General features: G+C 45.0%; 1 protein-coding gene across 1 annotated transcript in view; it reads right to left on the bottom strand.

The window, feature by feature from the left end:
- Positions 1–24,697, bottom strand: part of LOC143747481 (mitogen-activated protein kinase-binding protein 1-like) — a 50,463-nt gene that overhangs the window by 17,365 nt on the left and 8,401 nt on the right. The window contains exons 4-16 of the mRNA XM_077240272.1: positions 23,375–23,432; positions 15,978–16,148; positions 12,235–12,372; positions 11,977–12,150; positions 11,728–11,888; positions 11,486–11,660; positions 10,949–11,071; positions 10,727–10,881; positions 9,909–10,000; positions 5,867–5,992; positions 5,683–5,753; positions 1,208–1,329; positions 1,051–1,126 (exon numbers count right to left, since the gene is read on the bottom strand). Coding sequence (XP_077096387.1) covers positions 1,051–1,126; positions 1,208–1,329; positions 5,683–5,753; positions 5,867–5,992; positions 9,909–10,000; positions 10,727–10,881; positions 10,949–11,071; positions 11,486–11,660; positions 11,728–11,888; positions 11,977–12,150; positions 12,235–12,372; positions 15,978–16,148; positions 23,375–23,432 — 1,642 coding nt within the window. The remainder of the gene's footprint in view (positions 1–1,050; positions 1,127–1,207; positions 1,330–5,682; positions 5,754–5,866; positions 5,993–9,908; positions 10,001–10,726; positions 10,882–10,948; positions 11,072–11,485; positions 11,661–11,727; positions 11,889–11,976; positions 12,151–12,234; positions 12,373–15,977; positions 16,149–23,374; positions 23,433–24,697) is intronic.

A 24,697-nucleotide genomic window follows, 5' to 3' on the forward strand; every position in this document is an offset into this window, starting at 1 on the left:
GAGTGTGAGTGAGTGTGAGTGAGTGAGTGTGAGTGAGTGAGTGTGTGTGAGTGAGAGTGAGTGAGTGAGAGTGAGTGAGAGTGAATGAGTGTGTGTGAGAGTGAGTGAGTGAGAGAGTGTGTGTGTGTATATATGAGTGAGAGAGTGAGCGAGTGTGAGTGAGTGAGTGAGAGTGAGTGAGAGTGTGAGTGAGTGTGAGTGAGTGAGTCTGAGTGAGTGAGTGTGTGTGAGTGAGAGTGAGTGAGTGTGAATGAGTGAGTGAGTGTGTGTGAGAGTGAGTGAGTGAGTGAGAGAGAGTGTGTGTGTGTGTATATATGAGTGAGAGAGTGAGCGAGTGTGAGTGAGAGTGAGTGAGTGAGAGAGTGTGTGTGAGTGAGTGTAAATGAGTGAGAGAGAGAGAGTGAGAGAGTGAGTGAGTGTGTGAGTGAGTGTGAGAGTGAGTGAGTGAGTGTGAGTGAGTGTGAGTGAGTGTGAGTGTGTGTGAGTGAGTGAGAGAGTGAGTGAGTGAGAGTGTGTGAGTGAGAGTGAGTGAGAGTGTGTGAGAGTGAGTGAGTGTGAGTGAGTGAGAGAGTGAGTGTGTGACTGAGTGTGTGAGTGAGTGAGAGAGAGTGTGCGAGTGTGTGAGTGAGTGAGTGAGTGAGAAAGTGAGTGTGAGTTTGAGTGACAGAGAGAGTGTGAGTGAGTGGGTGAGAGAGAGTGAGAGTGTGAGTGAGTGAGTTTGAGTGAGAGTGTGTGAGTGAGAGTGAGTGAGTGAGTGAGAGTGAGTGAGTGAGAGAGAGAGTGAGTGAGAGTGAGTGAGAGAGTGAGAGAGCGAGTGAGTGAGTGAGAGTGAGAGAGTGAGTGAGTGAGTGTGAGTGGGAGAGAGAGTGAGTGAGTGTGTGTGTGTATGTGTGTGTGTGAGTGAGTGAGTGAGAGTGTGTTTTGACAGGCGTGCTGCATTCAAGACTGCTATGATTGCGTAACAGTTGTGCATTTGCGCCATTAGACTTATGTAACTCTTTTTAAAACTTTTAACACGTTGAATATGTAGTAAGAATCAGCCGGTCTGACCTTCAGTAAACTGCCGTCTTCAGTCCGCGAGCCTTTATAAGATCTCTTCTGTTTACCGCTGCTGATGTTGATCACTCTAGAGACGACACACACACTCACATGAACACAGGTCTGTGTCTGCACCTCATACACTGCTCTGATTGGCTCCTCCGTTCACCTGACGCTGCGGTCCTGACAGCCGACGACTGCATACTTGCATGTGGGATCGACGTCCATGTCAGTGGGAGTCGTTTTCCGAACCACATGATGCGTCCGTTTGAATGCTTTTCCTCTGACAGTCTAAACAAACCAGGGTTATTATAGTCAACTAAACCCAAAACCATAAACAAACATTTCACTACTTGAAATAAATGTTAACTGGATTAGAATATAAAAACCCTACAGGCGCGTGTAAACTGGTGTCCAAGCAAAGCTTGGGTCTATTGTCTATTCACGTCTATTGCAATCTCAAAACTCTGGCCAGTTGATAATACCTAGAATATCTAAATCAACTGCTGGCGGTAGATCCTTATCCTACTTGGCACCAAAACTTTGGAACAATCTTCCTAACATTGTCCGGGAAGAAGACACAGTCTGTCAGTTAAAATCTAGACTAAAAACACATCTCTTTGGCTTAGCATACACATAACACATTATAGACTTCTATAATTCAATGTTAGGCTGCATAGTTTAGATCAGCCGGCGCCGGGAACACTTCCCATAAATCCTGATGTACTCGTTACATCATAAGAAGGATGGCGTCTACGCTAATATTAGTCTCTCTGTTTATCCCGAGGTTTACCGCAAGCCGCCGGATCCAGGATATATCTAGATCTGAGGAAGGACCTGCGCCTGGACACGACGACAACGCATCCCTGAAGTGCCAGCCTCATCAACACTGTGAAGGCCTCATGGACACCTCAACAAACTCATCTCCATACCGGCGTGATGACTCCGACCCCTAACCAGATGAACTGGATAAATATTGTGAAAGTTCTGATCCAATCTGACTTCTGACCTATTATGCCGCCTAAATCATAATCATACACTGTTCGTTTGTTGGCCAAAGGAGGACTGGCCCCCGACTGAGCCTGGGTCCTCCCAAGGTTTTTTTATCCATTCTGTCACTTATGGAGTTCTGGTTCCTTGCCACTGTCGCCTTTTTTTCGCCTTCATTCGCCATTGGCTTTTGGCTTGCTTAGTTGGGGACATTTAACATTTAATTTTGAATTTAACAATACTATTACAACTTTTCTTTCCTGTTATCTCTGTAAAGCTGCTTTGAAACAATTTGTATTGTAAAAGCGCTATATAAATAAAGGTGACTTGACAAAGCATTAGTTTTCAGGCGAACAGGTCGCAGGTGTTCATTTCATACTCTGTGAACAATGGTTGTTTATTTAATGTATACATTAAGGTATGTCCAAAAAACTTGTAATATCATACTTTGTAGCATCATGTATTTAGCATAATAATCTCGTTCAACAAAGGAAGTAACTTCGAACGCAGTGGCAAAAAAAAGCATGACCAGTTTAGGATAGCCTGCGACTGGAAGATGCTGGTTGATATTTATACCACTACCCTCAGGCCTGATGTAGTTCTCTGGTCCCCCTCTGTCTTCATCACTGAACTTTTCGTACCCTGGGAAGATTCATTGGAAGTGGCTTATGAGCGTAAATACCCAAGATATGCTGAGCTGGCTCATGATATACGACTTTGCGGCTGAAACACCCAGTGGAAGTATGAAGCAGAGCATTCCTGGCATCATCTACTACTAACTTGCTAAGAGACCTCGGAGTCAGAAGCCAGAGCTTGCGCCGAACCACTGAAACTGCATCAGAGGCAGCCGAGAGAAGCAGCAGCAGCAGCCGAAAGAAGCAGCAGCAGCAGCCGAGAGAAGCAGCAGCCGGCGAGAGAAGCAGAAGCCGGCGAGAGAAGCAGAAGCAGCCGAGAGAAGCAGCAGCAGCCGAGAGAAGCAGCAGCAGCCGAGAGAAGCAGCAGCCGCCGAGAGAAGCAGCAGCCGCCGAGAGAAGCAGAAGCAGCCGAGAGAAGCAGCAGCCGCCGAGAGAAGCAGCAGCCGCCGAGAGAAGCAGCAGCAGCCGAGAGAAGCAGCAGCAGCCGAGAGAAGCAGCAGCAGCCGAGAGAAGAAGCAGCAGCCGAGAGAAGCAGCAGCAGCCGAGAGAAGCAGCAGCAGCCGAGAGAAGCAGCAGCAGCCGAGAGAAGAAGCAGCAGCCGAGAGAAGAAGCAGCAGCCGAGAGAAGCAGCAGCAGCCGAGAGAAGCAGCAGCAGCCGAGAGAAGCAGCAGCAGCCGAGAGAAGCAGCAGCAGTCGAGAGAAGCAGCAGCAGCCGAGAGAAGCAGCAGCAGCCGAGAGAAGCAGCAGCAGCCGAGATTAACAGCAGCAGCCGAGAGAAGCAGCAGCAGCCGAGAGAAACAGCAGCCGAGAGAAGCAGCAGCCGCCGAGAGAAACAGCAGCCGAGAGAAGCAGCAGCAGCCGAGAGAAACAGCAGCCGAGAGAAACAGCAGCAGCCGAGAGAAGCAGCAGCAGCCGAGAGAAGCAGCAGCCGAGAGAAACAGCAGCAGCCGAGAGAAACAGCAGCAGCCGAGAGAAGCAGCAGCCGCCGAGAGAAACAGCAGCCGAGAGAAGCAGCAGCAGCCGAGAGAAACAGCAGCCGAGAGAAGCAGCAGCAGCCGAGAGAAACAGCAGCCGAGAGAAGCAGCATCAGAGAGAAGCAGCCAGTGGCTCTGGATAAAGAGGCAAGACTCTGACTGGGTCAGAGATAGTGGGGGGGGGTTGGAGCTGAGGGTGTTCTGGGACATCAGCGTGGAGCCCTCTAGAGACATCGTGGACTCATCAACGAAACCTCAGCGAAAGAGGGTGCCCACCTGATGACCCTAGCCGTGTTTCCATTACCCTTTAAATTTAAATTGTGAATTGAAAATACGTCCAATGGAAACACGTCAATTTCGCAAAAACTCCCATATATCGCAAAAATATCATAACTCCCATAAAAACTCCCATATATCGTTTTTACGCTCGCATGAGGAGGTTTTTCAGGGAAATCGAAAAATAAATATTTCGCAAAACTGCAATGGAAACAGTTTTTGCGCATTTACAGTCACCTGACGTAGATGATGCGTTGTGTTTCGACAGAATACGAGACAGAGTTCTTTATTAAACTCATAAAAGACAAAAGAATTACAGGAATACTGGATTCTAAACCTCAAAGAAATTCCACAATCACGACCTCGAAGCAGAAATGAGGGAGAAACACCAGAAACTCCTCATACGAGTCGCTCTCCCCGGAGTCCCCGGGCGCCACTCAAGGCTGCCCGCTGCTCCGGGTGTGTGTATTCACGTTTGCAGTGTGTGTGTGTTCACTACTCACTACTCTGCTCCTAATGTGTGTGCACTTACTTGGATGGGTTAAATGCAGAGGTCAAATTCCAAGTATGGGTTACCATACTTGGCCATCACGTATCACTTTCACTTTCACTTTCACTCTCAGTGTAAGTGTCTTTCCTTGTCATTAATGCTGGATAACACACACACGTCTCCTTCAATTAATAATAATGGCCATGGCAGTGGCTGGGATATACGTAAACCTATCAATATCCGTCGCTATGATTTTTGTAATGACTTATCGCGAGAGGAAAAAATTACGTTTTAGTCGCATAACTTCGGTTAATGGAAACGCGGTCATTTCGCATTCGTTTTTTGTCGACATTTAGAGAAAAAAAAGGAAAAGGAAAAAAATTAATAAAATTCGCAAAAGTTTTGCGCAAATCTGTAATGGAAACACGCCTACTGATGACGTAACTTCCCTCCCATATTGGTGACCAACTGTATCCCATAATTCCTATTCTGCAACATCAAAGCACCTGCAGATGTCGAGATTGAGGATTTAATTGGTAAGTGCCCCTCACATTAAGGATGTTTACATCTCGTACTGTGTTTAAAAACTTTTGTAGTAAAATGTATTACCTGTATGACAAGAAAGTTGCCGTGTGGAACAGTAACGATGGAGTGTGTTTTACCGTATCAATCTCACAGCATTGTCATTTATAGTGTCATATAATGCTATTTTAAAGGCTCCTACAGCAGGTTCACATGCATCAAACACACTTTATTCTCTCATAATCTCCACTGCAGCGCCAGCTCTTTCTCTCAGTGTCTGAAACGCTTCCATCAAAGATTCAGTCTCTCTAAGCCCCGCCTCTCTGAGAGCTGCTCTGCTGTGATTGGTCAGAAACCAAACGCTCATTATCATATCTGAATCTCAGCTCTTGATCACAGTGATACGAACAGTAACGATGGCGTGTTTTACCTTATCAATCTCAGAAAACAGCGTCTTCTCGACACGAACGACACGAACCAAACTCTTCCAGTCGCAGATACACTAGTGTTTGAGGGCGGAGCTAAGAGATGCTGCTCAGCCAATCAGGACCAGAGCCATAACCAGCATTATGCAAATTAGTTACAAACCTACGCAGGTTCATCAGGAAGTGAGACTGAATTACTGGTTTCAGTTCAGAATCACTTCTTTCTTTTAGGAGACAAAAACTCTTGTTTAACTTTGAAACTTTTAAATTCACAAACATATTTAATACACACTACATAAAAAGATAATATCCATAAAAGCACAATATCTCACCCTGTGTGCGGTTCGGATGTACAGACTCTTATCCGCTCCACAGCTGATGATCCTCAACTTGCCGTCACTGGCTGCACACACACACACACACACACATTTCACACTGGCTACTAGCGACTCAAAGATGATTGGATGTTTGCTTTGCATATATATTCTGTAATGTGAATAATAAGCAGACTCTCACCGGCGAAGCGTACGGATGTGACGGAGGACGAGTGCTCATCCAGAGTCTGAAGCAAACCGTAGTCCTCCTCAACATCCAGCACCTGGATCAGCCGGTCTCGACTCGCTGTGGCCAGCAGACTCATGCCTGTCCCACACACACACACACACACACACACACACACACACACACACACACACACTTAGGTCTGCAGGGGGAACGCTGCTATGGAGGTTTGGGACACACACACACACACACACACTCAGGTCTGCAGGGGAACGCTGCTATGGATGGTCGGGACACACACACACACACACACACTCAGGTCTGCAGGGGAACGCCGCTATGGATGGTCGGGACACACACACACACACACACACACACATACACTCAGGTCTGCAGGGGAACGCCGCTATGGATGGTCGGGACACACACACACACACACACACACACACTCAGGTCTGCAGGGGAACGCCGCTATGGATGGTCGGGACACACACACAAACACACACACACTCAGGTCTGCAGGGGAACGCCGCTATGGATGGTCGGGACACACACACAAACACACACACACTCAGGTCTGCAGGGGAACGCTGCTATGGATGGTCGGGACACACACACACACACACACACACTCAGGTCTGCAGGGGAACGCTGCTATGGATGGTCGGGACACACACACACACACACACACACTCAGGTCTGCAGGGGAACGCCGCTATGGATGGTCGGGACACACACACACACACACACACACACACTCAGGTCTGCAGGGGAACGCCGCTATGGATGGTCGGGACACACACACAAACACACACACACTCAGGTCTGCAGGGGAACGCCGCTATGGATGGTCGGGACACACACACAAACACACACACACTCAGGTCTGCAGGGGAACGCTGCTATGGATGGTCGGGACACACACACACACACACACACACACTCAGGTCTGCAGGGGAACGCCGCTATGGATGGTCGGGACACACACACACACACACACACACACTCAGGTCTGCAGGGGAACGCCGCTATGGATGGTCGGGACACACACACACACACACACACTCAGGTCTGCAGGGGAACGCTGCTATGGATGGTCGGGACACACACACACACTCAGGTCTGCAGGGGAACGCCGCTATGGATGGTCGGGACACACACACACACACACACACACACACACACTCAGGTCTGCAGGGGAACGCCGCTATGGATGGTCGGGACACACACACACACTCAGGTCTGCAGGGGAACGCTGCTATGGATGGTCGGGACACACACACACACTCAGGTCTGCAGGGGAACGCTGCTATGGATGGTCGGGACACACACACACACACACACACACACTCAGGTCTGCAGGGGAACGCCGCTATGGATGGTCGGGACACACACACACACACACACACACACTCAGGTCTGCAGGGGAACGCCGCTATGGATGGTCGGGACACACACACACACACACACACACACACACTCAGGTCTGCAGGGGAACGCTGCTATGGATGGTCGGGACACACACACACACACACACACACACACACACACTCAGGTCTGCAGGGGAACGCCGCTATGGATGGTCGGGACACACACACACACTCAGGTCTGCAGGGGAACGCCGCTATGGATGGTCGGGACACACACACACACACACACACACACACACACACACTCAGGTCTGCAGGGGAACGCCGCTATGGATGGTCGGGACACACACACACACTCAGGTCTGCAGGGGAACGCTGCTATGGATGGTCGGGACACACACACACACTCAGGTCTGCAGGGGAACGCCGCTATGGATGGTCGGGACACACACACACACACACACACACACACACACACACTCAGGTCTGCAGGGGAACGCCGCTATGGATGGTCGGGACACACACACACACTCAGGTCTGCAGGGGAACGCCGCTATGGATGGTCGGGACACACACACACACACACACACACACACACTCAGGTCTGCAGGGGAACGCTGCTATGGATGGTCGGGACACACACACACACACACACACACACACACACACTCAGGTCTGCAGGGGAACGCCGCTATGGATGGTCGGGACACACACACACACTCAGGTCTGCAGGGGAACGCCGCTATGGATGGTCGGGACACACACACACACACACACACACACACACACACACTCAGGTCTGCAGGGGAACGCCGCTATGGATGGTCGGGACACACACACACACTCAGGTCTGCAGGGGAACGCCGCTATGGATGGTCGGGACACACACACACACTCAGGTCTGCAGGGGAACGCTGCTATGGATGGTCGGGACACACACACACACACACACACACACACTCAGGTCTGCAGGGGAACGCCGCTATGGATGGTCGGGACACACACACACACACACACACACACTCAGGTCTGCAGGGGAACGCCGCTATGGATGGTCGGGACACACACACACACACACACACACACACACACACACACAGGTCTGCAGGGGAACGCTGCTATGGATGGTCGGGACACACACACACACACACACACACACTCAGGTCTGCAGGGGAACGCTGCTATGGATGGTCGGGACACACACACACACACACACACACACACACTCAGGTCTGCAGGGGAACGCCGCTATGGATGGTCGGGACACACACACACACACACACATACACTCAGGTCTGCAGGGGAACGCTGCTATGGATGGTCGGGACACACACACACACACACACACACACACACACACTCAGGTCTGCAGGGGAACGCCGCTATGGATGGTCGGGACACACACACACACACACACATACACTCAGGTCTGCAGGGGAACGCTGCTATGGATGGTCGGGACACACACACACACACACACACACACTCAGGTCTGCAGGGGGGAACGCCGCTATGGATGGTCGGGACACACACACACACACACACACACACTCAGGTCTGCAGGGGAACGCTGCTATGGATGGTCGGGACACACACACACACACACACACACACACTCAGGCCTGCAGGGGGGAACGCCGCTATGGATGGTCGGGACACACACACACAGACACACACATACACTCAGGTCTGCAGGGGAACGCCGCTATGGATGGTCGGGACACACACACACACACACACACACACACACACATACACTCAGGTCTGCAGGGGGGAACGCCGCTATGGATGGTCGGGACACACACACACAGACACACACATACACTCAGGTCTGCAGGGGAACGCCGCTATGGATGGTCGGGACACACACACACACACACACACACACACACACATACACTCAGGTCTGCAGGGGGGAACGCCGCTATGGATGGTCGGGACACACACACACACACACACACACACACACACACACACTCAGGTCTGCAGGGGGGAACGCCGCTATGGATGGTCGGGACACACACACACAGACACACACATACACTCAGGTCTGCAGGGGAACGCCGCTATGGATGGTCGGGACACACACACACACACACACACACACACACACATACACTCAGGTCTGCAGGGGAACGCTGCTATGGATGGTCGGGACACACACACACACACACACTCAGGTCTGCAGGGGGGAACGCCGCTATGGATGGTCAGGACACACACATACACACACACACACACACACACACACTCAGGTCTGCAGGGGGGAACGCCGCTATGGATGGTCGGGACACACACACACAGACACACACATACACTCAGGTCTGCAGGGGAACGCTGCTATGGATGGTCGGGACACACACACACACACACACACACACACACATACACTCAGGTCTGCAGGGGAACGCTGCTATGGATGGTCGGGACACACACACACACACACACATACACTCAGGTCTGCAGGGGAACGCTGCTATGGATGGTCGGGACACACACACACACACACACACACACACACTCAGGTCTGCAGGGGAACGCCGCTATGGATGGTCAGGACACACACACACACACACACACACACACACACACACACACACACACACACACACACACACACTCAGGTCTGCAGGGGAACGCCGCTATGGATGGTCAGGACACACACACACACACACACACACACACACCTGCGTGAGGACTGGAGTATTGCAGACACAGGATCTCAGAGTCGTGTGCTTCAGCCTTCACCAGCTCCTTCATACACGTCAGGTCATGGATCCTGCAGCAAACACAGCAGCATCATTCATCTTAAATAATTAAATTAATGATTATTAAATTAATAATTTAAAGAAATTTATGAAATGCTAATTAAATAATCAGTAATTAAACCAAACAAAACAATTTAATAAAATTAAATGAATTACATAATTATTAAATGATAAATACTAATTAAATAAATTCATTAATAAGTTAAATAATAAATCAGTAATTAAACAAATGGTTAAACAAACAAATGAATGTATAAATAAAATAAAAAATACATTATTAAATACATTATTAAACAACAATTGCATTAATAAATATTTTTATTTAATAATTCAATAACAAATAAATAAATGCTTAACGATAAACGATAATGAATGCATTTTTAATAAATTTTAAATTAAATGATTAAATAAATGTGTAATACTTGATTAATTCATTGAATGCTTAAATAATTAAACACTTATTTAATAAAGTACATTTTAAAAAATTAATAAAAAAATTCAATAAGAAATAAAAAATAAATGCTTAAATAAATATATGATAATGAATGCATTATTTAATAAATGATCAAATAAACAATTACATGTATAAATAAATATAAATAATGTATATGTTTTTTATTATTTAATTTATTTATTACACACACACACACACACACACACATATATATATAAGTTTTATAATTAGGTTTTTTGCACACTGACATAACTGTCCGTCATAATAAGAGTCCCCTGATCACCTGAGTGTGCCGCTGCGGTCGCCGGATGCCAGGTGTGTCCCGTCAGGACTGACACAGATGCTCCTGATGCCGCGCGAGCTGTCGGTGACCGCAGTTCCCTCCGCGTCCAGCAGGGCGGCGCTGTCCTCGGTCATGTGGAGCACGTGAAGAAGATCCTGAGAGAGGGGGAGTCAGTTCATCACTCGTCACGCTACATCACCACACTCAGTGCTACAGACTCACACTGCTCAGCCGGTTAGCGTCGCGAGCGCCGTCTGCGCTCCAGATCCGCACAGTGCCGTCAGACGAACAGGAGAGGAACGGCTCCGAGACACCGAACATCTGGGAGCCGTCTGTGGGGAACATCTGGAACAGAGATGACCGTTACAGAAACAAAAATCACACTCACATTAGTCACCAAAAATACAGTAAAAAAGTGAAATATAGTATTATTCTAATGTATATCAGCTGTTTTCTATGTGAATATATAGTAAAGTGTAATTTATTCCTGTGATCAAAGCTGAATTTTCAGCATCATTACTCCAGTCTTAAAGTGTCACATTTTACAATACATTCACATAAAAAACATATTTTATTTTGTAATCAATATTTTTGATTAAATAAATGCAGCTTTGATGAGGAGAAGAGACTCTTTCACAAGCATTATTATCCCAAACTCTGAGCACCCGTGTAGCTGTGCAATAAAGACTATTGAAAATGTTGATGGTCACAGTTGTGCTTTATCTAAAAAACAGTAATGATAATAATCAAAGCACACACCTGCAGATCCCACACACAGGCCGAGTGATACAGCGCCGAGTGAACTTTGCCCACCCTCTGCAGATCTCGCGTGTCCCACACATATAAACTGTGATCACTATACACACAGGACAGCCAGCGGTTCACAGGGTCAAAGGTCAGCGCCACCGGGTCTGGGTAACGGGCCTCGGGCGTCCTGCAGAAGAGAGGAGATCAGGTCAGAGGTGAGACTTCACGCCGGGGGTGTGTGTGTAATGCCTCACCTGGCCTGTGTGGCGCCGCACGCCTCGATGCCCAGCTGATGCGGGGGGGGCAGAGAGCCGACGCAGCGCAGGTCTGCCGGGCTGAACACGCGCACGGTCCCGTTAGCACACGCGCAGAAGATCAGCTCCTCCGTCACCGCCAGAGCGCGAGCCGAACTCGTCTGAACACACAATCATGATCTTCTCAGAACCCGTCAATAGCTGTGTGTGTGTGTGTGTGTGTGTGTGTGTGTGTGTGTGTGCTCTGACCTGCAGATGGACCCAGCGCTCCAGGACTCTCCGGCTGCTGAATTCACACAGCAGGCCTGATGAGGTGATGCAGAAGGTGCTGTCGGACTTCGGCCCGCGTCCACATGCCACACCACAGAAGAAGTTGTTCTGCATCTCCCCGAGGAGTGCCGAGCGGCCCATCAGCGGCACTGGCTGCAGAGCATCATAGGACAGTTCGTCAGTGTCCTCGATTTGCAGTGACCTCTAAATGAGGAGGTTCAAAGGTCACAGACGTACCTTATGAGAGTGTGAGGGTTCCAGATACCAGAAGCGGACGTGTCTGTTCCCCGCGGTGACGAAGTGAGAGCCGTCCTCCGAGAACGACACCGAAGTCACTTTACTGGACACCTTATTAGCAGCCAGCAGAGTGTGCTTCTGCAGGAGGACCAGAGTAACCATGGGATGAGCTCAGGGACGGGTGGAGGGAGAGATGGGTGGAGAGATGGATGGATGGAGAGATGGGTAGGGGGTGGGTGGAGAGATGGATGGATGGAGGGATGGATAGATGAATGGATGGAGAGATGATGGAGAGATGTGTGGAGAGATGGTGGAGGGATGGATGGATGGAGAGATGTGTGGATGGAGAGATGGGTGGATGGAGAGATGGGTGGATGGAGAGATGGGTGGGTGGATGGATGGAGAGATGGATGGATGGAGAGATGGGTGGGTGGATGGATGGAGAGATTGGTGGAGAGATGGAAGGATGGATGGAGAGATGATGGAAAGATGGGTGGGGGGGTGGGTGGATGGATAGAGAGATGGGTTGGGGGATGTGTGGGTGGATGGAGAGATTGGTGGGTGGGTGGATGGAGAGATGGGTGGGGGTGGGTGAGTGGATGGAGAGATGGATGGATGGAGAGATGGATGGGTGGAGAGATGGATGGGTGGAGAGATGGATGGGTGGGTGTATGGATGGAGAGATGGGTGGATAGATGGAGAGATGGGTGGATAGATGGATGGAGAGATGGGTGGATGGAGCGATGGGTGGAGAGATAGGTGGATGGAGAGATGGGTGGTGGGTGGAGAAATGGATGGATGGAGAGATGGGTGGGTGGATGGAGAGATAGGTGGATGGAGAGATGGGTGGGGGGTGGAGAGATGGATGGAGAGATGGGTGGGTGGATGGATGGAGAGATGGATGGATGGATGGAGAGATGGGGGGGGGTGGGTGGATGGATGGATAGATGGTGGGGGGGTGGATGGAGAGATGGGTGGGGGTGGGCGGGTGGATGGAGAGATTGATGGGTGGAGAGATGGGTGGGGGGTGGGTGAATGGATGGGGAGATGGGTGGATGGAGAGATGGATGGATGGAGAGATGGGGGGGTGGAGAGATGGGTGGATGGAGAAATGGGTGGATGGAGAGATGGGTGGGGGTGGATGGATGGAGAGAGGGAGAGATGGGTGGATGGATGGAGAGATGGGTGGATGGAGAGATAGGTGGATGGAGAGATGGGTGGATGGAGAGATGGGTGGATGGAGAAATGGGTGGGGAGTGGATGGATGGAGAGATGGGTGGATGGATTGAGACATGGATGGATGGGAGGTGGATGGAGAGATGGGTGGGTGGGTTGAGGTGGATGGAGTGATGGTTGGGTGGGAAGATGGAATTGGGAAGATGGTTGGAGAGATGGGTGGGTGGGTGGATGGAGAGATGGATGTGTGGAGAGATGGGTGGAGAATTGGGTGGATGGAGAGATGGATGGAGAAATGGGTGGATGGATAAATGGGTGGATGGAGAAATGGGTGGATGGAAAAATGGGTGGATGGAGAGATGGGTGGATGGATGGAGAGATGGATGGAGGAGAGATGGGTGGATGGAGAGATGGGTGGATGGAGAGATGGAGAGATGGGTGGGGGGTGGATGAATGGAGAGATGGAGAGATGGGTGGATGGATGGACAGATGGGTGGATGGAGAGATGGGTGGATGGAGAGATGGGTGGATGGAGAAATGGGTGGATGGAGAAATGGGTGGGGGGTGGATGGATGGAGAGATGGATGGATGGATTGAGAGATGGATGGATGAGAGGTGGATGGAGAGATGGGTGGGTGGGGAGGGAGATGGAGTGATGGGTGGGTGGGAAGATGGATGGAGTGATGGTTGGGTGGGTGGGAAGATGGATGGAGTGATGGGTGGGTGGGAAGATGGATGGAGTGATGGGTGGGTGGGTGGGAAGATGGATGGATCAGTGGGTGGGTGTTAGGGTTGGGCGGTATTTCGGTAATATCGTATACCGCGGGGTCTTAAAATAGCAACGGTATCAGTTTCAATACAGTCATTACCAGCACTTATATATAATAAATAAATATAATTTATTCAATGCCTAAAAATGCTTATGTAGTTGTCATCAAGTGACAGTGTGGAGGAGAAAGAGAGAGAGAGAGAGAGAAGGGAGAGGCGGTAAATACTGACGAGGCAATTTGTAAATGTTGCAATAAAAAAGGTGACCGTGAGAGATGGAAACACCTCTAACCTAATGTCGCATCTCCGAAACAACCACCCACTCACTGCTGCGAGGATGCATTAAGCCCCGAGTTCATTAAATAAGCGCATTCGTTTATATTTGTTAAAATATTATATTGTTATTTTTTTTTACATTGATAATGAAAACTGAACAGCACGAGTAAGATGGGATGCATCGGGAGACAGACATTGACCACTTAATTAAGTTTCATTTTGTAAAAGGCCTTTCTTTAAAGTGAATTTCGTTTAGTATAAATTGTATCTTAATTTTAATATATTTTTTTTATCAATCAATAATAAATAAGAATCAAATATAGCAGACAACATAATCATGACATGATCGTGCGCTGGCGCCGCGGTCACTTGCATTGAAATCTCATCATAAATTAACCGAAACTCAGTGTATGTCTCACAGACATGACAGATATCTAAATAAAGCTTGAAATTTCATTAAACGAAACAATTCAAAACGAAAAGAAATAGGCCACTCGCTGATTATTTAATCCATGATGTGCATTTCTCTCTATGCGCGTTCATACGGAAATGGCGATCATCAAATAAAACGAAACTATTCCAAACGAAAAGAAATAGGCTAGCCTGCTCTCTGATTATGGAATCCATGATGTGCATTTCTCTCTATCGTTCACTATGGAGATGGCGATTCGTCAATTTCTTTAAACGAAACAATTCAAAAGGAAAAGAAATATAGGCAGCATACTCTCTGATTAATCCATGATGTGCATTTCTCTCTGTAGGCGCGTTCACTAGGAGATGGCGATCGTCAACTTAATCTTTGCAGCACTGACAGAAAAGTTGTATTAATAAAAATCAATGGACGCGTGTCACCGGATTTACAAATGCACTTCTTTCTTGTTGCTTGTTAATTTAATTTAAATGAATTAATAAAATGAATAAAATTGTCATGATTAAAATAATTAAATATTATTAATTGTCCCATTTTTGCTCATTTATAAATAGTATTTATATCTACCACCCCTTCAGCACCTGGGTTAAACAATTATTTGGCGCCACCATATTATAACGGCCCACGTATTAAAAATAGTCGAGTCTAAATAGGGCTCCAGCTCATATTACATTTAATGCCGTCAGCCGGGATCAGACACAACGTGCACGGGTTGGCCTTGATTTTTTTTGTGTGTTTTTTATGCCCGATCTGGTATTCAGTTTCTGAACGGTGTAGACACAAGCCAACAGTTTGGTGACGCTGTCTGAGCCTTATGTCATAATTTTTAATTAGTCACGGTAATACCGTATACCCCGGTAAAATAGGGAGGAGGTTTGAAAAATTTGGATACCGCCCAAGCCTAGTGGGTGGGAAGATGGATGGAGAGATGTATGTGTGGAGAGATGGGTGGAGAATTGGGTGGATGGAGAGATGGATGGAGAAATGGGTGGATGGAGAGATGGAGAGATGGATGGAGGGATGGAGAGATGAGGGTAAACCACATGTAATGGAGATCAGGGATAGGTAGCAGGACATGATGGGTAATCAGTACCTTCCAGTCCCACAGGTTCAGGCTCATGTCGTGCTGTGATCCGACGCTCACAATGTATTTGCCGTTTGGTGAAAACGCCACGCAGGAAACGCTGTATTTGTGCTCCAGCATCTCCGACACCAGCGTCCCCTCGAACACGTCCCAAACACTCACGGCGGGAAGATGACCACTCTGAGGACGTAGAAATAGCGTAATAACGTTGAAATAGTGTAATGGCGTAGAAATAGCCTAAAGACGTAGAAATAGCCTAATGGTGTAGAAATAGCGTAATGGCGTAGAAATAGCGTAATGACGTAGAAATAGCCTAATGATGGAAAAAATAATAAAAATAATATAGAATTCATAGACAATTGGAAAAGTTTTTGGGGCAAACCTGGCCTGTTGAAAAGAGATGGTATTCATCCCTTCTGGGATTGTGCCGCTCTTCTCTCTAGTAATTTGGCTCATAGTCTTAGAGACAAAACATGACAATCTGGGGCTCAGGTCAGGAAGCAGACAAACTGGCTAAACCGACCGTCTGCTAGCGGCCTCGCGTCACCAAGGTCAGATAAATCCCATCACATAGAGGCTCTTTCACCTAGATATCATCATATAGAGACTGTGTCTGTTCCCCGAATTTGGAAATCCAAAAAACGTCCAAACCGATCTAAGGTTAAAAATGTAATTGATATTCAACAAATAAAAAATAGATATAATACAGATGAGCAAACGATAAAGCTTGGGTTGCTGAATATTCAAACCCTTACTTCAAAAGCACTCAGTTATTGATATGATTACAGATTATAACCTAGATGTGCTGTGTATGACAGAAACCTGGCTAAAACCAGACGATTACATTACTTTAAATGAGTCCACCCCGCATGATTACTGTTATAAACATGAACCTCGCCTGAAAGGCAAAGGGGGAGGTGTTGCTGTAATTTATAGTAATATTTTCAAAACCACTAAAAAATCTAGTTTTAAATATACTTCTTTTGAAGTGTTGGTGCTTAATGTAAAAATATAATGTAAACGATAAATCACGTTTGAGAATTCTTCTGGCAACTGTATACAGGCCACCAGGGCACCATAAAGATTTTATCAAAGAATTTGCTGACTTTCTATCAGAATTAGTATTGACTGCAGATAAAGTCCTAATTGTTGGTGATTTTAATATACATGTAGATAATGGAAAGAATGCAATGGGATTGGCATTTAAATACATTCTTAACTCTATTGGAGTTAGACAACACGTGTCAGGACCTACTCATTGTCGTAATCATACTCTAGATCTAATATTATCACATGGAATTAATGTTGATGCTGTTGAAATTCTACAGCAGAGCGACGACATCTCAGATCATTATCTAGTCTCGTGTAAACTTCATTTAGCCAAGGCTGCAAAGCCAACTCCGTGTTACAAGTATGTTAGACCTATCACTCCTGCCACTAAAGATTGCTTTATCAATAATCTTCCTAATCAGTTTCATCGTCTCAGCATCCCAGATAGCTTAGAAGAACTTGATATTGCTTGATAAACTTGATAGTCCAACGCCGTGGTACAACGAGCACACCCGGGCCCTTAAGAGAGCAGCCAGAAAAATGGAGCGCAACTGGAAGAAAACAAAACTAGAGGTATTTCGGATTTCATGGAAGGAGAGCTCGATTGCTTACAGAGAGGCTTTAAAAGCTGCTAGATCTGCTTATTTTTCAACCCTATTAAAATAAAATAAACATAATCCAAGGTATTTATTTGAAAAAGTGGCTACACTAACGAAAAAGAAAGCTTCAAGCCCAGAAGTTTCCAAGAAACACAGCAGTAATGACTTTATGAACTTCTACACTTATAAGATTGATAATATTAGGGACAAAATTATAACTATGCAACCGTCTACTACAGCATCACATCAGGGAGTGCATTATAGTCTCCCTGAGGTAAAATTTGATTCATTTGTTGCTATAGGAGAGGAAGAATTTTGCAAACTCGTTAATTCATCTAAATCGACAACATGTATGTTAGACCCTATACCGACTAAACTACTGAAAGAGATGCTTCCAGAAGTCATAGATCCTCTTCTTAACATCATTAATTCGTCTTTGTCTCTAGGATACGTACCAAAAACCTTTAAGCTGGCTATGATTAAACCACTTGTTAAAAAAACGCAACTTGATCCTACAGAATTAATCAATTACAGGCTGATCTCAAATCTACCTTTTCTGTCAAAGATACTAGAAAAGGCAGTATCCTCACAACTGTGTTCCTTTCTTGAAATAAATGGTATCTGCGAGGATTTCCATTCAGGATTTAGACCGCACCATAGCACTGAGACAGCTCTCATTAGAGTCACAAATGATTTGCTCTTATCATCCGATCGTGGTTTTATCTCTCTATTAGTGTTACTTGATCTTAGTGCTGCATTTGACACCATTGACCACAACATTCTCTTAAATAGACTAGAAAACTATGTTGGCATTAGTGGAATTGCATTAGCATTGTTTAAATCATATTTATCTGATCGCTATCAGTTTGTAGCAGTAAATGAAGAGATGTCTTATCGATCACAAGTTCAGTATGGCGTACCACAAGGCTCAGTACTAGGACCGCTGCTGTTCACTCTGTACATGCTACCTTTAGGAGATATCATTAGGAAACATGGAATTAGCTTTCACTGTTATGCTGATGATACTCAGCTCTATATTTCTTCCAAACCTAACGAAACTCACCAATTTACAAAATTATCGGAATGCATAGTTGATATCAAAAACTGGATGACTAGTAATTTCCTACTACTAAATTCTGAAAAAACAGAGATTCTAATAATTGGACAAAAAACTTCCACACGTAATAACCTAGAATACCGTCTAACTCACTCTGTTAAGTCTTCGTCCTCAGTTAGGAACCTGGGTGTGCTCTTTGATACCAATCTTTCATTTGAAAGTCACGTGTCTAGTGTCTGTAAAAACGCATTTTTCCATCTTAAAAATATATCTAAATTACCTCATATTCTCTCATTGACAAATGCGGAACAACTAGTTCATGCGTTCATGACATCAAGGCTAGATTATTGTAATGCTCTACTGGGTGGTTGCCCTGCACGCTTAATAAACAAACTACAGCTGGTTCAAAACGCAGCCGCTAGAGTTCTTACCAGAACCAGGAAGTATGACCATATTAGCCCGGTTCTGTCAACACTGCATTGGCTCCCTATTAAACATCGTATAAATTTTAAAATATTGCTGATTACTTACAAAGCACTAAATGGTTTAGCTCCCCAGTACTTGAGCGAGCTCTTAACGCATTATAGTCCTTTACGTCTATTGCGATCTCAAAACTCCGGCCAGTTGATAATACCTAGAATATATAAATCGACTGCCGGCGGTAGATCCTTTTCCTATTTAGCACCAAAACTTTGGAACAATCTTCCTAACATTGTCCGGGAAGCAGACACAGTCTGTCAGTTCAAAGCTAGACTAAAAACACATCTCTTTGACCTAGCATACACATAACACTCTATAGACTTCTATAATTCAATATTAGGCTGCTTAGTTTAGATCAGCCGGAACTGGGAACACTTCCCTCAAATCCTGATGTACTCGTTACATCATAAGAAGAATGGCATCTACGCTAATTTTAGTGTCTTTGTTTATCCCGAGGTTTTCCCGCAGTCTGCTGGATCCAGGCCATTTCCAGATCTGACGAAGGACTTTCGCCTGGACCCGATGACAATGCAGTGCTGAAGTGCCGACTAGCCTCTCCCTATGGAGGATCCCTATACCACTCTACAGATAAAGCCTTGTGGAATTTTTCGGTTCGCGTACCTACCCAAAGTGATAAGATAAAATAAAATTCTGCATCAAAATTTATAGACAAGTAGTTTGTTTAGGCATGGTGTGTAAGGAATTACAAACCTGCGCACATATATTCAAACGCACATAACTATAGAATCAATTCTTAATGCGTATGTGAACGCCATCAGCGTCTATCACAGGTTCACGTTTAAAGTCTGTTTAGAGAGAACGGTGCCGTCTTAGCGGCCCCTAATTTAATAACAAATGATCATTTAGACGGAAGTGAATCAATCAAAACTAACTTTAGCAGGAAAATTTTTTTTTCAAGAACCACCATAAAAACCAAACCAATCTCTGTTACCTTAAATTATATGTTTATCTCTGTAAAAATGCTTTGAAAATCTACATTGTTAAAAGCGCTATATAAATGAGGATGACTTGACTTGAACGATGTAGAAATAGCGTAATGACGTAGAAATAGCGTAATGACGCGTAATTATGTAGAAATACCACAATGACGCTGAAATAGACTAATTACGTTGAAATAGCGCAATGATGTAGAAATAGCATAATGATGTAGAAATAGCGCAATGATGTAGAAATAGTGTAATGATGTAGAAATAGCGCAATTAGTTAGAAATAGTGTAATGACATAGAAATAGCATAATGGCAAAGAAATAGCGCAATGACATAAAAATAGCGTAATGATGTAGAAATAGCGTAATGACGTAGAAATAGCGTAATGACGTAGAAGTAGCGTAATGACGTAGAAATAGCCTAATGATGTAGAAATAGTGTAATGGCGTGGAAATAGCCTAAAGGAGAAATAGCCTAATGACGCAAAAATAGCGTAATGACGTAGAAATAGCATAATGTAGAAATAGCGTAATGACGTAGAAATACCACAATGACGTAGAAATAGCGCAATGAGGTTGAAATACCGTGATGAAGTGGAAATAGCGTAATGACGTAGAAATAGCGTAATGATGTAGAAATAGCATAATGATGTAGAAATAGTGTAATGATGTAGAAATAGCGCAATGACGTAGAAATAGCATAATAACGTTGAAATAGCGTAATGGCGTAGAAATAGCCTAAAGAAGAAGGAGAAATAGCCTAATGATGTAGAAATAGCGTAATGACGTAGAAATAGCGTAATGATGTAGAAATAGCCTAATGACGTAGAAATAGTGTAATTGCGTGGAAATAGCCTAAAGAAGGAGAAATAGCCTAATGACGCAGAAATAGCGTAATGACGTAGAAATAGCCTAATGATGTAGAAATAGCCTAATGACGTAGAAATAGTGTAATTGCGTGGAAATAGCCTAAAGAAGGAGAAATAGCCTAATGACGCAGAAATAGCGTAATGACGTAGAAATAGCCTAATGATGTAGAAATAGCCTAATGACGTAGAAATAGTGTAATGGCGTGGAAATAGCCTAAAGAAGGAGAAATAGCCTAATGATGTAGAAATAGCCTAATGACGTAGAAATAGTGTAATGGCGTAGAAATAGCCTAAAGAAGGAGAAATAGCGTAATGACGTAGAAATAGCGTAATGACGTAGAAATAGCGTAATGACGTAGAAATAGCATAATGATGTAGAAATAGCGTAATGACGTAGAAATAGCATAATGATGTAGAAATAGCGTAATGACGTAGAAATAGTGTTATGGCGTAGAAATAGCCTAAAGAAGAAGAAATAGCCTAATGATGTAGAAATAGCCTAATGACGTAGAAATAGTGTAATGGCGTAGAAATAGCCTAAAGAAGGAGAAATAGCCTAATGATGTAGAAATAGCCTAATGACGTAGAAATAGTGTAATGGCGTAGAAATAGCCTAAAGAAGGAGAAATAGTGCAATGACGTAGAAATAGCGTAATGACGTAGAAATAGCGTAATGACGTAGAAATAGCATAATGATGTAGAAATAGCGTAATGACGTAGAAATAGCGTAATGATGTAGAAATAGCCTAATGACGTAGAAATAGTGTAATTGCGTGGAAATAGCCTAAAGAAGGAGAAATAGCCTAATGACGCAGAAATAGCGTAATGACGTAGAAATAGCCTAATGATGTAGAAATAGCCTAATGACGTAGAAATAGTGTAATTGCGTGGAAATAGCCTAAAGAAGGAGAAATAGCCTAATGACGCAGAAATAGCGTAATGACGTAGAAATAGCCTAATGATGTAGAAATAGCCTAATGACGTAGAAATAGTGTAATGGCGTGGAAATAGCCTAAAGAAGGAGAAATAGCCTAATGATGTAGAAATAGCCTAATGACGTAGAAATAGTGTAATGGCGTAGAAATAGCCTAAAGAAGGAGAAATAGCGTAATGACGTAGAAATAGCGTAATGACGTAGAAATAGCGTAATGACGTAGAAATAGCATAATGATGTAGAAATAGCGTAATGACGTAGAAATAGCATAATGATGTAGAAATAGCGTAATGACGTAGAAATAGTGTTATGGCGTAGAAATAGCCTAAAGAAGAAGAAATAGCCTAATGATGTAGAAATAGCCTAATGATGTAGAAATAGCCTAATGATGTAGAAATAGCATAATGATGTAGAAATAGCCTAATGACGTAGAAATAGTGTAATGGCGTAGAAATAGCCTAAAGAAGGAGAAATAGCCTAATGATGTAGAAATAGCCTAATGACGTAGAAATAGTGTAATGGCGTAGAAATAGCCTAAAGAAGGAGAAATAGCGTAATGACGTAGAAATAGCGTAATGACGTAGAAATAGCGTAATGACGTAGAAATAGCGTAATGATGTAGAAATAGCCTAATGATGTAGAAATAGCGTAATGATGTAGAAATAGCGTAATGACGTAGAAATACCGTAATGATGTAGAAATAGCGTAATGACGTAGAAATAGCGTAATGATGTAGAAATAGCGTAATGATGTAGAAATAGCGTAATGACGTAGAAATAGCGTAATGATGTAGAAATAGCGTAATGACGTAGAAATAGCGTAATGATGTAGAAATAGCGTAATGATGTAGAAATAGCGTAATGATGTAGAAATAGCGTAATGATGTAGAAATAGCCTAATGATGTAGAAATAGCGTAATGATGAAGAAATAGCGTAATGACGTAGAAATAGCGTAATGACGTATGACGCGGTGATCGAGCGGTTCTCCTGATGAATAAAGTGTGGTATAAACGAGTGTCTCGTCCTCCTATAATCCTGCTTTCTCTGCGTGTGTGAAGTGGAGCAGGACGACGCCACCAGTGCTCGCTTCACACACACACACACACACACACACACACACACGACTGCTTTTGGCCATTTTTACTGTGTGATCAATATAAGCAGCGGCACAACGGCTCAGACGCTCATTATCTCCTAATTATGACCAGAAATTAATAAATATTAAGTCTGCTGTTTAAAACAAATAAAGAAGTAATGTAGGAGAATAGTTATTATGCGCAAACATCGGGAAACTCTGTATATTCGTGCATGTCAAAAAATATATTCAGATCAGAAGCTTGTGACATATAAACACACACATCAACCCGATCACATGTTCAGCGTTCATGTAAACACTACATTCAGAAACAGAAGTTGTGCATGTAAACGCAGCCACTGAGAACTAAGCGTGTGATTGATTGAGTCTCTCACCTCTCCAGTGACGAGAAACCTGCCATCCGACGAGAAGGACAGTGTGCTGACAGCTTTCCTGAATATGAGACAATATTCACATATTAAAAAGGATATGCATCAGTGTTTAGTGTGTAATGTTGAGGTTTGATCATGAGAAAGTGAGTTCTTCTCTTTAACAGTGTCAGTGTTTCTGAACTCCTGAAACGACTCCATTGTTTTTTCCGGGAACGAACACGTCACAATATTCCTCATTATAATAATTAATACGCAGTATAAAGGGGCGGGGCCTGGTTGAGTTAGTTAGTAGTGTGTTAAACTGGCGGTTATGGTAAGGGGCGGGGCATTTCCCAAACACACTCAAAGCGCTCGACCAATCAGAACACACTGCACCAGCCGACCAATCAGAGCACAGTTTGCTTTTCAGGAGGAGGGGCTTCATAGAGACAGGAGGTAAACGGAGCGTTACTGACAGACTGGGAAGAGAGGAGCCGCAACAATGGAGAATATGAGGAAAATAATAGAGATGCACCGATTGATCGGCTGGTGATCAGAATCGGCCGATTTTCACGTGATCGGCCATGATCGGTGACCGGCCGGTCAGTCTGACATATGCCGATTTTTTTTTGCCGGTCAAATGCACTCGGGCGCTGCATGATTAACATCGCGCAAAATCAGCATCACACGTGCACACAGAACGCACATGTAGGAAACCTCGTGAATTATGGCCGATTCACACCGAGATTAATTGGAGTGTATGAGATTATTTGCTTCAGCGAGCCCTGAACTGCAGACCTCAGATAATTGCACAAGGTGACAGCGAGGTGGATTTTCTGTCCCATAAGAGTTTCATGGGTCCGACACGGCAAGGTTTACTAGGTCACCCATTGTTGTTATCTCTGAACGGTAGTAGAATAAACAAGTTCGGACCTATCTGGGATTTTAAGGTGTTGCAAATAACCAAAGGATTTTGTAGACAAAGACGATCTGCAATGTCACTGGCAAACAGGCCCGAGACGCGGATCAAGTCAGGTTACCTGACAACAACAAACTGAAAAAAGCAAGGTTACAAGTCAAAAGATAACCAAATCAAAACACCCATATCGTTTTTCTTTTTTTCCATGTTAAAATGCTTTAATCACACTTTAACTTGCAGAGACAACTACATAAGTAAATTATTTCAAATGTATTTGTAAGCTATTTAAAAAGGGTAAACATTGTAGCTTGTGGCACTTTCCAGCTCAACCTGTGGTGCACAAAAGATCTTCTGGGAACCAGATAGTGACAGAAATTACACATTTGTCCTTTACTGAGCAAGAGTTTGATTGCTGTGCAAGCCTGTGT

Source organism: Siphateles boraxobius, unplaced genomic scaffold (assembly GCF_051911475.1).
Source record: "Siphateles boraxobius isolate OS27281-9 unplaced genomic scaffold, OSU_SipBor_1 222, whole genome shotgun sequence".
Taxonomy (NCBI): domain Eukaryota; kingdom Metazoa; phylum Chordata; class Actinopteri; order Cypriniformes; family Leuciscidae; genus Siphateles; species Siphateles boraxobius.